General features: G+C 44.1%; 1 protein-coding gene across 1 annotated transcript in view; it reads right to left on the reverse strand.

Moving 5' to 3' along the window:
* Positions 1-1,401: 1,401 nt before the first annotated feature.
* NPS (neuropeptide S) overlaps positions 1,402-13,655 on the reverse strand; it is a 36,952-nt gene continuing 24,698 nt past the window's right edge. Inside the window, exons 2-3 of the mRNA XM_068951189.1 lie at positions 4,324-4,405; positions 1,402-2,637 (exon numbers count right to left, since the gene is read on the reverse strand). Of these exons, the coding sequence (XP_068807290.1) occupies positions 2,428-2,637; positions 4,324-4,405 (292 nt within the window). The 3' untranslated portion in view covers positions 1,402-2,427. The remainder of the gene's footprint in view (positions 2,638-4,323; positions 4,406-13,655) is intronic.

A 13,655-nucleotide genomic window follows, 5' to 3' on the forward strand; every position in this document is an offset into this window, starting at 1 on the left:
CCCAATCTTTTTTCGTATATGCAGACCTCTCAAGGTGGGCTGGTTTGCCAGCAAACGACTAAACCATAAATAATGGGCTTTTTCATGTAGCCAATAAGATATTTTCCTTGCAGCCCAGATTTTTGAAAAGGGCTGAAGCTCTGTGCAGGCAGGATACAGGCTCACCACCCTTCCTGAATGTACTCTGCTGCAAGACACTTGACAAAACACTGCAAGATTTGGTCATGTACCTACACAATAAATGAGAGAAAGAGGGCAATTTTTAAAGCTTTGTGTATAGTTTTGTTGGCTTACAGACAGTCTTGTTTATCATAGGTTACCAAGGCAGAAACGCAGCTGATGATTGATTGTGTAGAAAAAAGTTAACTGAAATGGGGTGTGGGGGGGGTGAAAGTCCAAAGAGAAAGATAAATATGGATTTGCTTGTTTTCTGAAAAATAACTCAGGTTGTGGCATAGTGTGAGGGTGGGTCGCAACCGCCCCGGGTAGCTGCACGGTGGCAAAACACCACCGTGGCACTAAATACAGAGAGACGCGCCAACGCAACGTGCACCGGTTACACCTGCGTAAGGGCTCAACCCAACCCGAGTGACTTCTTCGGCTCTTACGCACTGGGAGGAAAAGCACGACCCTGCACTCTGCACCGGTGCGTCATGGGGTGGTGCCTCCGCGCAGCACTTACCTACCCACAGGCCAGCAGTCATACCCACCTCTTTAATTTTTACGTTTCCCAAGATGTTAAAACATTGCTTCTCGGACAGATCCGGACAGAGATGGAGTCTTCCTGGGTGGGAAAACTGCATCTGCAGGACATTTACTACGTCTGAAATCACAGTAGCCGAGAATGAAAGAGGACAAACTCCCTCCTGTAGTGAAACTACTTAGTGCCACAGCCTTTCCCGGCCAGGGTTTCCTTTTGTCTAGAAATTACAGAAGTTAAACTGCATAAGAATAATAATTATCCAGCATTTTCCTTACAGATTTTTAAAGGTCTCAATTTTTAAAGGTTTCTAGGTGTCACTTGAGTAGGACCTGCAAGAGCTAAGCAACCTAGATGCCAAGAGTACCCAAAAGGAGTGTAGGTGTCTAAGCAGTTTTAAAAAACGTGATGCTTTAGACAGGTCAGCTTGGACATACGCAGACAGGAGCATGTTGGATCTGCTTGTATCAGCCAGCAATGAGCCAGCGCAGCCCAGAAACCCAGCTCTGTGCTCAAGCCATTTTTCCCCATGGGCTCAGTGGTGCAAAATGCAGGAACGCGGCTGCTGCTGTGGAGCACACGCAAAGCAAGCACGCACCGTCCGCAGCACATCCCCACACCGGTGAAGGCATCACCTGGCCTTAGCCTCAGCTCAGGAACAAGATCTCCTGCATCATGATACTGAATAGGGAAATACTAGAAAGGCTCCATATACTGATTTATTATTGTTTTAGCTTTGAATTCAAAACGCATCGCATGGACACTTTGCAACATTTTCAGCCCAACGTTTACAGCTTGTTACACTGCATTTGGAGGAAACGGCCACAGGGCAAAATCACACAAACATATTGCAGTGGATGACCTTTCCTACAGAAAAGATTTACATGTTTTCAGATGACCCAATGTTTTTTTTATTATTTTTTCCTTTAAAAAATAATAAAAAAAAAAGAGCACTGCTCATTATTGTACCACCATGACTGCAACAGACAGGCAGAAACTGCATTGGGCACCTTTCATCAGATGTGCGTTGCCTACACAAGTCAATCGTCAGCAGCAAAGGGAACCGCGCTGGTACACTGCCTTGGAAAGATCTCCCAGGACTCTCCTGAAAATGAGATGACACATCCCAAGAGCTTGCTTCCCGGTAAAGCCATTTTAAATAACCATATTAAAAAGAAGCTAGAACTTAACAAGCAAGGGCCTATTCTGCTTTTTGCCAGAGGCCCCTCATCTCTTTTTGGAAAGCTAAAACTGTATGCGCTTTACAGCAGTGTATAAGTTGTCCTGACGTAGCCGGGGCTCAGGGAAGCGCAAGCGTGCCTCGCGGTGCTTCGCCGGCAGAGAGGAGCGTCTGCGAGCAGCAACGCCGGCAGTCCCCGCGACGGGCTGCGCGCACGCGGCTATTCAAAGCACAGGGCTAGCTCTGCGCTAATCCAGAGCGAGCTGATTGAATCTGCAGCTTTACAGAGAAAGGGAAGTAAGCAAAAGAGAACGCTCCCTCCGATACGCAGCTTTCCGATAGCGTAACTCGGGAAACAAAGCCCGTTCCGAGCATTTCCAGCTGCTTCGCTTGGCTCGTGGTCTTGGCAATGAACATCTGGTTACAGGATGAAGACACTGACACGTTTGTCTCTGCTGGCTTTGTCATAAAAAAGCATTGGAAATGATTTTAAGCACACAGTTAAACATCAGGTGCTAAAACCGAGAGTATGGTTTCGAACACTTATTTATGACTTTGCTCTTCGAAACGAAGTTTTTTTAATTCCTGATCCAACACCATTGCGAAAGGACCTTTTATTGAAAGGTAGCTCCAGGTAAGGCTTCAAAAAGGCCAGTTCTTCGTTCCTGTCCACCTTGGCTAAGCAGCTATTCAGCAGGATGAGACAGTAATCAGATTTCCCATACAGCTGGCAATTCAAATAAAAAGGATTACTGCTCTGAAGATAAAAATAAATAAATAAAATCATGATTTCATGCATTTGTCAGGACTTGTTCAGTATAAAAAGCAAAGCAGAAACACAAAAACAATTCATGCCTAGAATGACAAGGACAAACTATTATTTGCTAAGGATTCATTGTACTCAAAAACAGATTTTTTTCATAGCTTTACAGAAAATGTAACAACTGCTGCATTTGTGATATAAAACACAGATCTTGTTATCATTATGTTTATGAACTGTTTTCCATGACGTTAACTTGTTGTGACACGTGACACAGGTCCCCTAGACCTATGTGCATGTTTACTGCTGTAAAATGACATTTTTTCAGTTAACAACGTAGCAGCACCTGGTTAGCACTCGTGTGAAATCATTCCGTTTAAATGACAGATAACAGAAAATGGATTTCTAGTAGTTACGAGTAGTTATTGTAGTAGTTATGACTAAATTTAATAATGACAAAATAGCAATGGCATTGAAGGAGTCTGGAGTAAAATCCAGATAGTTTTGTGTTTATGCTCCTATTACCTGCACTGTACATTATAGAGATGCATAAACTACATAAAAACTTGCACAAATTCAAATTGCATTTAAATTAACATTGTATTTAAACTAAAACGTTTCCTGCCATTTCTATAAGTTGTTGTCTATAAGCTGTTAAGAGCACCTTTCATCCCACCGTGAGTTACAAGCTCGCTGCTGATGGGTTTAAGAGAAACACAGCCTACGCTTCGCTAAGATTAGTTGCAATTCAGCATGCCGCTGCTTTTATTAATACTTTTACTAAACGCTGACCTGAAATGAAAGCTCATTCGACATTTGCACAGGGGAGCCAGGCGCAGGGAAGCGGAGCGCGCCCGAGAAAGGCTGCCAGGAGCTTCCCGCAGAAGGCTAAACCGCGGTTGTGAGCGGTGCTCTGGCGGCCCTACAACAGCGCAGTGTAAAACTGCGCAAAAAGTGTAAAACTTTGCCCAAAGCGGGGAAACTGAACGTCGTTTGACATGAGGCATCTTACTCCGGAATACATTTGCAAGGTCTGAAGTGGTACATATCGCTTGACCAACCGTCTGTCACAGTAATTTGCTCAAGATCAGACACTGGAAGAATATGAGTATTCTTTACTTTAAATAACCGAGTTACTTCCGCTTTACAGACTGATCAACTTTCTGCCACAGTTCAATCAAATTCATATCACTGACCCTAGGGAACAATTTTTCATAACTTCTATATAAGAAAACAACGGCTTTTCACCTCCACCTACCCACATAATAAAAATGGTTAATACATTTAGCAGTTGCAGTACACAAACTAGCTAGCAACAAATTAATAACACAAACATACCTAGATTATTGCACCTATTTAATATAGACAAGGAATAGAGTTGAAACGGAGAGGAGACTGCTGTTCTTCTCTTTTCCACAGAATACTTCAACTTCGGTAAAAGCTCCCCATGCTCTAAATGAAATATTCCATAGGTTTCTCACATTCTTATTTCAGAAGCTCGCCTATTTTATTACTAACTAAAGCATAAAAGGAGCTATATTCCAGGAAAATTAGATAGTAACACTCATCCCACAGCTCTCATACAAGAAGTTTATGATTAATGAAAAACAATAATTTAAATAAAATAGCACGGTAAGAGAAATGAAGTATCTGCCCTTTAAGTAAGCAGGGAGTACGACTTACCACGGAAGGGACAACTGGGTAACCCGAGCACATGAACGTTGTTGCGACCCAGAGAACAAAAACAAGGTTTAACCTGCACAGACTTCAAGGAAAAACAGAAATCAGTTCACATTTAAAACAAAATGAAGCAAAGCTATATGTATATACATAAGCAGACAGACAGTATCTTTTCTCCATACACAAAGTGCATTGCAGCATCTTTACCCGATCATTTTTCGCTCAGGAGTGTGTGAATGCATATGCAGTTATACTACCAAACTCTTCACATATCCTTTCAGTTCTTTCTTAGATGACCATTTTATACCAGAGTTCAGGAGTGAAAATGTCATCAAAGCTGATTTCATTATGACTAATTGGTCCTCGTTTGGCCTTTTATTCTTGTTAAATGGGAAAATGGCAAGAACGCGCATTCAGCTGCCATTATGAAACCACCAATTGATTTCATTTAAAGTGTCCCATTAAAATGTCTTTCAAGTGGGTTTACTGTTAAGTCTATATCATCTGAGCAAACACGGTCAAAGGGCTAAAGAGTCCAAAAACACATTTCAAGAATTTTACCACTTACAATATATCATATTAGCACCCTATAAAGCCCGGCTGCAAGGGAAACACAGGCAAAGTACAAATAAAGTAGAAAGTTCCTCAAAGAACGTGATTATCATGAGAGCAGCTATGATACATAGTACATTACATAGCTGCCAGGACGCGCGGCCAGCTCTTGCTCGGCGTCTTGCTGCCTGCCGGGACCTGTCGGCAACGGGGGGAATTAAAGTCCATTTTTCCCTTAGAATGAAAACGTTCAGGGTTTTTTTTCCCTAAACATTAACCCAGTGCTAGGGACATGCGCGCTGGTGACTCAGCAGCCTCGAACGTTGCATTTCCTCCAGTGTTTACACTGAAAAATCAACATACCAGGGCTCCAGAAGGAAACGCTGTGCGAGTCTTGGAGGAGACCGGAGCTGCTATAAATTATGGCAACTTTGACTGGTACATTCAATCTCCTAATGCAGATGCAATTAATTCCAGGAAGTTCAAAGCCACGAGGTCTTTAGATAAGGTCTGAAGAATTACAGTGGCATTTAAGATCCTTTAACACTTTTAGAGAAAAAGTCATAATTTGATCCGAGATTGTGGTTGAATGTTTTTTTTTCCCACTTCATCGCTGTACAAGGTGGTACTGGTCATGTCGGTGTTTGATATAATCCAGCGATTATATCAAAAGGACATGGTTGCCATTGCTGCTGAAGTACTTTAGGAGCCTTCAGGACTAACAGAGCTATAGAAATGTAAGTTGAAGTTAGCCCGATTTGAACACCATAGTAAGCAATCGATTTATAAAAACTGTCAAGAGAACACTAGGCTATTTGCATATTCAGCATGTGTCCTCCTATTCAGAGCGCAAATCCTTTCACTGGAATTGAACATCCCGTCCCGACACACACACTACCTCCGACTCCAGCAGATAAGCGGATTAGCTCGATGTTTCTGGTACAATGGAAAGCACTTTGGGCTGGATTCTGCTCGAGCAACGCTGAGCATCGGTTTCCATTGTATCTGCCTTTAGTTAACTCAATTTTAATACAAAATTAACCTTCAACAGAACTTTCTTTGTGGAAGACGAGGGACGAGAACAGCCTCGTGACTGGCGTTCAGGATACGCAGGTTCAACGCGGAGCTGTACCGCACACTCTCTGGGTAATCTTTGGTACATTCTTGACTGGCTTTTTTATTAAATTGCAAATCGCATGAGTGCCTGGTGACTTTTCTTCATCCCTAGTCAGCACCTCTTACTCCTACTTTCATTGCACCCCTATGAAAAGTGTTGTGGCAGGCTGCAGAGGCCAAGCAAGCGGCATAGCAGAGCAGTTCACTGGAGATATCAAGGAGTCGGGGCATACCTACATCTCTGCCCACAGCCCTGTCTCTGGCCCGCAGCTCAGCTGCCCGCCCCTACCTCCCATGCTGGCTACGCCGAGCAAGCTCTGCTCCCCCATTGGCTTTGGTCACATTCACAGCAAAACTGGCAAACACGCTTGTTAGGGTGCTTCGTACAGCGGGTGGGAAAGGGAGAGACTCGCGTGACAGCGAGTCTCCCAAACACTTTGCAAAATCAATAGCACCTCGTCTGAATACCAGGAAGAAATCTATAGTTAATCTGAGGGTTTATCTGTATTTCATTCATGCTCATATTATAAATGCTCACAACGTGACCTATTTTTAACACTTCCTCAGGATTTGGAATTATTTTTGAGACTGATTCAGTTACGTAGTGTCTGGCTCTCTCTCACCTTTTAATAGCTACCATAACTTTTTTTCCTGTGAAGGACTCATTTAAATTGTGCAGGTTTCATGAGATTTTTATTCACGGACAAAAACAGATGCATGACTGAACTATCCTTCCTGTTTGATGAAATAGTCTATGAAAATTATTTTTATCATCTGGCTTCTTATGATAACTTTATCTACAGCAAAATTCTTTAACTTGCTTAGAGTTTCTGATTTTGCCTAAAAGCCGTGAATGTCACCTAAGACAAACTACTGTCCTTAGGCTCTCGCTCTCAGGGGGGAAAGGCAAGTAATGGGGTTTTTTTCCCTGCAAAATCTCAGAGAAAATTCCACATTCTGAAAAGTTTTGATCACAAACTGCTCTTCCATGAGGCAGATTCACATTTCAGTGATGCTAGTATGATTTATTGAGACATCTCAGGTGGCCTCGATCTCAGGTGAGGTTCACTGGCAGTTATCACTTGTAATATGAATCATTAATAATGATAATAAAAATTTCCAGCATCCACAAAATTTGTATTTTGTGAGTTTAAATCAGCAACAACATCTTCTACTTCCCTGCAAAGCCCAATGACAAGCCTGTCTTCCCTCTTGCTTGAATTATTAAAGGAATATTACTGTATTGCATCTCTTTTCTGCTTTGGTTTGGTATTCTCTGTCTGTTGGAAAAACACATCAAACACACTGCAAAGCTTGAGTATAAGCCTATCAAGCCTTGCAACTAATAAGGCTAATAGCCCTCTAAGCTTTAGAAGCGGATATTTCCCTCCTCCATCACAGCAGTAAAAGTGTTTAAATTGGTATTGTATGCCTTTGCTGAAGGAGCAAAATAAATGAAAAGAATACACCCAAGACTATCTGCATGGTCCATTAACATAACCCCAAACATCGGAAAACCACTGCAGGTTGGTGGCCTGCGTAAGGGAAAGGTGCTAAATCTTGTTTTTCCTGCCCGGGACGTTCACTGTGAAACCACATCAGAAAGCCACCCGGAAATTTTGCTCTGAGCTCAAAGTTTTTCTTGCTTGCTTTCAAGCTCATGGTAATCAAGAATCCCAGTCAGGGATGGTTTGCTTTGAGATCATAGCAAGGTGCAAAATGGAAATTAATCATACTCACAGGCTATAAATCTGTTACTGACTCAGTGATAATAGAAAATCCCAGCAAGGTGCAGAGACGCTGAAGAACAGAATGCGGCAAGCGGGTTTCTTCCTTAGGTTATTATTGCTGTTTTCTCACTACGAGCAAGAGAAGGAAACGGAATCTCTCACTTGTGCAACTGAGCAGATCTTGTCTAGCGAGGCATCAAGGAGCTACAAAGTTGCCCTAGACGCACAGTCCACCATTTCTGTGCAGCCTGCTACTGTGGATTTTTTCTAAACCTTTTAAGTTTGCTTAGAAAGGGCAGGGTCATGTCACAGCCTGACAACTCACAGGAGGGTGTAGGGGTCTGCCACAAGCCAGGGGGCAGGAAGGGGGCTGAGTCCTCCCCAGGAGACAGGGAACAGTGTGAAGAACCCCAGTGCTAACCTCAAATACCAAGGACAAGATTTACCAAGACTAGCAATGAACGTACATGATACAGTTTATATAAGGTAAGGGGTCTTGCAGCCCAGGATGCACACGTGCAGCTGGCGTGATGCACAAATCTTGCACTTCTGGAAGACGCCCAGCTTTGCCCTGTTCTGCTCAGATGCGGGACCGGGCACTGTGTGACAGTAGTCTCCTTGAGCAGGAGGCAGCCCAGCATCGTAGGCTGCAGCCTGTCATCGCTGTTATTTACTTTGATCCTGTGCCACAAAGGTGTTTACACAGAAAAGCTCTCTGTGGAGAATACGATAGTCTCACCAAAGGTCAGGTGCATATTTTCCGAGTCCATTGAGGACCGCGTTTGCTGCCGTGGATAAACAGTTCTGCTTTCTTCTTTCAACTTCTGAAGTTCCCTGGGAGCGGTGACACACCGACTGCATGTCGTTGTGCTTGCCGCTGGCCCCATCTGCAGAACGATTTCCAAAGGGGGACCGCTCCTACACTAAGCTGTGACACTGTAGCCATCACTTTAAAGACACACGGCTCCTTGTTAAAGCCCAAATTTCAATGCAGTTCCTGTTACCAATAGGGAAGACTCCAGCAACGCACCTTCTGACACGCAGCTTTGATCTACGAGGGGAAAAGGGAACTCAAGCAGGCATTAAAAGGCGAAGGAACATTGCCACTCCTGCCTCCCACTTCTTAATGGCATTTTGGTCTGCTAGTTTTGCGTGGACAGGTATTTGGAAGTGAGGAAAGGTGCAAAAAGCTGGAATTCCGTCCTGGAATACGTAAGGACCAGAGCATGACATTCATGGACATACAGATAATGTTCCTTACACCAAGTCATTGTACAGCTCCTCCGGGACGCAGGGGCCAGCCAGGCCGAGGCCAGTCCAAGGAGAAGGGCAGCCCTGGGGCAGCAAGTTGTGCAAGGACAACCTCAGGGTCCCGTTTCCATCTTCTTTCCAAGAACTCCTGCGTCCTCCAGCCAGTGCAGGTGCACGTCAGCCTGTCACGGGAAAAGGCCTTAAAGCTGCAGGCTGATCCGCTATGCCACAAGCCAAAATCAGCTTTGAAGTCACATTTTGTGCATCCTGTCTCAGAATGATTCAAAAGGAATCGTCAGCTGCGTCATCATTGACATCCTTGGTATTTTAAAGTCTAAATCATAATCTATAAGTATTTTCTTTTTCCCGGTTACAGTTTACGTACACAGAGATTATGTGGGCAGATACAGTATGAGTTTCCTTAGACAGGTCTGACATTCCTCATCATGCCTGCCCTGCCACAGCACCGGGCAGAGCTGCCAATTCTGTCAAATTTTGCAGTCATCTTAAACCTGAGCCTGAGATGCTGGAAGTCATCATCTTCAGTGCGTGGTACCTTGCAGGCCCTCTGTGAATTGCATAAATATCCACTGGACTTCTGCACTGGACATCAGCTTCATGTTATGTTCTACTGGAAACAACAAGAATACTGCTTTTGGCAAAAAAATTATTTATCCATGGCAGAAAATATTTCAGATTTATAAATGATATTGCATTTTTGTCCGGTTCCTTAGCATGCCTTCAGAAAAGAAGTACAAGAAGAAAAAAAAAAGCTCTCATTATTTTGTATGCACAACCACCAAATGTTAAAGCCATTTGATAATTTATCTGGGAAAGAAGAAAAAAAAAATCGCAGTAGACAAAACTTGCTCAACCCATTAAGGACAGACTCAGCAACTGAGATGTGCTGGTAATTAACATTTTTGCTACGCTCATTTGTGCATGCCAATGTAATTTATGCACTCTGAAATTTCTCAAATAGATCTTACAGGAAGTTGCTGCCTAAGAAAAGATGTCAGTACTGAGCTAAAAAGACACCTGTCAAAGCTGAAACCTAATTCCTGTTCATATGGAACAAGGATCTCAATGATCCGAGAAAGCATGAATAGCAGTAGAAGTAAGAACGAGAAGGAGCCTAGAAAGACCAGGAAACTAATGTTATTAGGCAGCAGCGAGAAGAAAAGAATGAAGGAAATACGGAAGTGACTTAAGAAGAAGAGATTAAACTTCAAAGGATTCAAGAAAAGCTAAAATATCTGCTCTACCGGATAAGGACTCCAGTCAGGAGAAGTTTTGGTGTACCTAGAGACAGCAGTGATGCTCAGTGAGGGGGAGATGCCGGTACACCACACGGCCCCAGCTCAGAACCGAATTCGGACTGCTGCTTAGCTCCTGCTGGGCGCCTGCTTCGGGGCCTCCTGCGAGAGCTCTCGCCGTGGACTGCTCCGTTTGCGGAGTGCCCTTATTTATCCCTCTGTCTTGCACCCAGCGGTGCGTTGTTTTATACATGATAGCGCCCTGTAGTCCAGAGTTCTCTGGTGGATGAGGCTAAGAAAGACAAGGAAATGTATCGGGTATTTTTTATTAAATTAAGGTGCAGACAGAACATTCTGGCTCAAGCAAATTTGTGTATTTTGGTCTACAGAATCCCAATTAGTACAAAGCCATTTTTTCTGCCCTGTAAGTCCCCGAGATGCCGCACACCCAAGCACTGTCATTGGGGAACGGAAAAAAGAGCACGATGCAGGGTAAAAGCTAGTCGTCGTAGCACAGCTGTCCCAATGAAACAACTGTGGCTGGGTGACAAAAAGTGTGCTAGAAACCTGCAGATCTGCAGTAAGGGCAAGGTCAGTGGGAGACGGCGAGGAGGCCAGAACGCTCACCATGTCCTCACAGCACGCACAGAAAGGGGTGCATTGCCTGCACCTTGGCAGGCTTTTATGCAATCCAGAGGGACCTTAAAGATGAAAAACAAGGTCAGCTGAATGCAAAACATCTGCCAACTGTATCATTTCCTCTAGGGAGAGTCCTGTTCTATCAGCCTCAACAGAAGCAACGAAGACAGCAAAGTTACCTGCATTTTGTTGCAGAATTATGAGAAAATATTCAGATCACAAATCAGGAGTGGCTCATTACCGTCTGAACAGGCAATATCTGAGAGGGAGAAATCTCAGCTGCTCTGCAGATTAGCTCTTGGCATTTGTGGAGAGCGGTAAGAAGCCAGTTTAAATCTGAGATGCGAAATCTGAAGTACCTTTACGAAATAAGTGGCTGCATCTGGAACAGCAGTCAACAGTTGTAGCAGGTGAGAGGACACCCCTTTTCTCCAAAACCTAGAGCATTTTCCACCTGTCCTACCCATTAGATTCTTTTAACTCACTGCTATTTTCTTTCCACTTGTCGGTACCACTTAAATAAACAAGGAGATTGCCTCCTCTTTAAAGGAATCATCCTCCTCAGCAAAGAAGCAAAAATCCTTTTGATAGAAATGATCTTCTCTGTAACGACCTACTAAACAGAAAACAAACAGGCACTGGACCCTAGAGCAAGTTCCACATTGTGAATGTACGTCTGCTTTAAAATTTTGATGGAACAAAGATAAAATCAAACTATTGTTCTGCCTTGCTCTGAGCCCGAAAGGAGAAGGGAGGGGGGCCGGTGGCTCGGTGCTGGCACCTCCCCGGCGTCAGTCAGCCGATGGTACCCTTTCTTAACTCAGCGACTGACAGCAAGGAGCTTTGCTGCCTTGCAAAGTGCCAGCCCCGGATCTTTATTTGATGCCTAGCGTTGCTGTATAAAGGTCGTCATGCAGAATAGAGCTAATGCTGCTGTCAGACAACTCAGTGCCCAGGCTGACAGGCCTTTTGTCTCAACATAAGCTACGGAGCCTGATTTCCCCTCATGTTCTCCCCCTCTTACAAAAGGCTTCATGCAAAAATATCACATGCCAAAGGACAGAAGCACTCCGCAGTTTTCTCTCTGAAAACCTGTCTCAGTTGACTCAATTTTTCTTGCTGTATGCATGCCTTTCTCCACACCCAGCACTGGTTTAGCTCATGCTATACCTCTGTGAGAAGATGTTCAAGCATCCCTTGTTATTCTGTGCCACTTGTATTAGTACTTAATTTACTAATCTAGTCTCTTTTGCTGTCTTTATGCTGTGCATTCCCCTTTTAACGTCAGCATCTTCAGGTTCTTTTCTGAGCTGCACCTCTCAGCGCGGCTGCCAGCTGAACAGCAGCTTTGGGCAGGGCATCGGATACTCTCTAGCTACCTATTACAGGGTCTCATTGCGCCACTCTCACAGGAAAAGCTGCTGAAGGCACACCACGTGAAAAGTGCCATCCTTCAATTCAGTTTGACACTGTATTGACTGTCAGAAACAGATATGTAGTCCACAGAAAGCCCCTGTGACTCTTTTTTCCTTCCAAAGAGCCTGCCTGCTGACAGCTACTTCTTTCATTCAAGCAGTACAAGTTCATCCTTTTAAACCCAGTTCCTGTCACAAACGTACACTGAGGAAATTATATGACAAGACTTCAATATTACACTTTTGAATAAAGACTAAGTGAGTCCCAACCACTGCAATCAGGTGGAGGGTCCTGGAGTGCGTTTCCTTTATGGAGATTAACCAATTTCCTGCAAGGCAATAATGCATTTTTTCAGGACAGAGTGCATAGGTAAAAGGGAACACTCATCCTAACTCAAAAACATCAATACATTAGTGCATTTGCAACTCCTCTGGCTTGCTCTCAGCAAGCACTTCAGTAGTTAAGCTTTCTAAGCATCGCCACAGGTGAAAAGCAGATCCTTGAGCCTGAATTTGTGAAGGTGTGAAGCTCCCCTCCATGGAAGCAGCGCATGCACCACTCGCGTGGTCCTGGCAGCCATCTAACCCCGTGAACACGGCAGGACAGCTGAACTGCCTTCTCAGCAGGGTTTCTTAGCTTAGGGACCCTGCCCCATGGATGAGATGATGCTTCCCCAGGCACTGTAGCGAATGAGCATAGTCTCAGCTAGCTCAGGAAACACCCGGCGTGGACCTGCCCTCCGTCATTATCTCATGAGATCCGCGATGCTGCAGACTTGTACAACAAATTATGAATGAGAGACTGAGAAAGCAAAGTTCGCGGAGTTCCCAGGCTCTCTACCACGGCAGGACTACGTTACATGTAAGAGGTCCCTTGAAACTCAAATAACTCTACAGTTCTATGCCTTGCCAAATTTCATAATATCAGTGTCATCTAAGCCAACAGGACAAGAGTTAAAAATACGCTGATTCAACTCATTGCAAGCTTCTCACATACAGGTAGCGCACTCTTTGAAAGTGTTGAAGCTTACGGCCTTAGGGCATGTCTCCACAGCAGTCAAACGTACAATGATAGTCTGTGGGCTTACCAAGCTAGCTCAGATACTGATAAGTGTGCATCAAAGATGCAACCGAGAGATGCAACCCGAAGATTTCCCATATCCTAGTCACATTTCACAGTTCAGTGCTCCTGTGGTTACATGATGCACTTCTCAGAGTCAACATGTGAATTTTCAACGCCAAATTACACATTGTGTTCTTAAGCCACATCAAATTGCTTTACAATCCCTGTAGATCACAAGCCGTAAGCTGCCTCTTTCTGTTTCAAATGTCAGAGATACGAAACGGAGTACTTAATAACTCTGAATTCCCCAGGG

This window comes from Struthio camelus, chromosome 7, assembly GCF_040807025.1.
Source record: "Struthio camelus isolate bStrCam1 chromosome 7, bStrCam1.hap1, whole genome shotgun sequence".
NCBI lineage: Eukaryota > Metazoa > Chordata > Aves > Struthioniformes > Struthionidae > Struthio > Struthio camelus.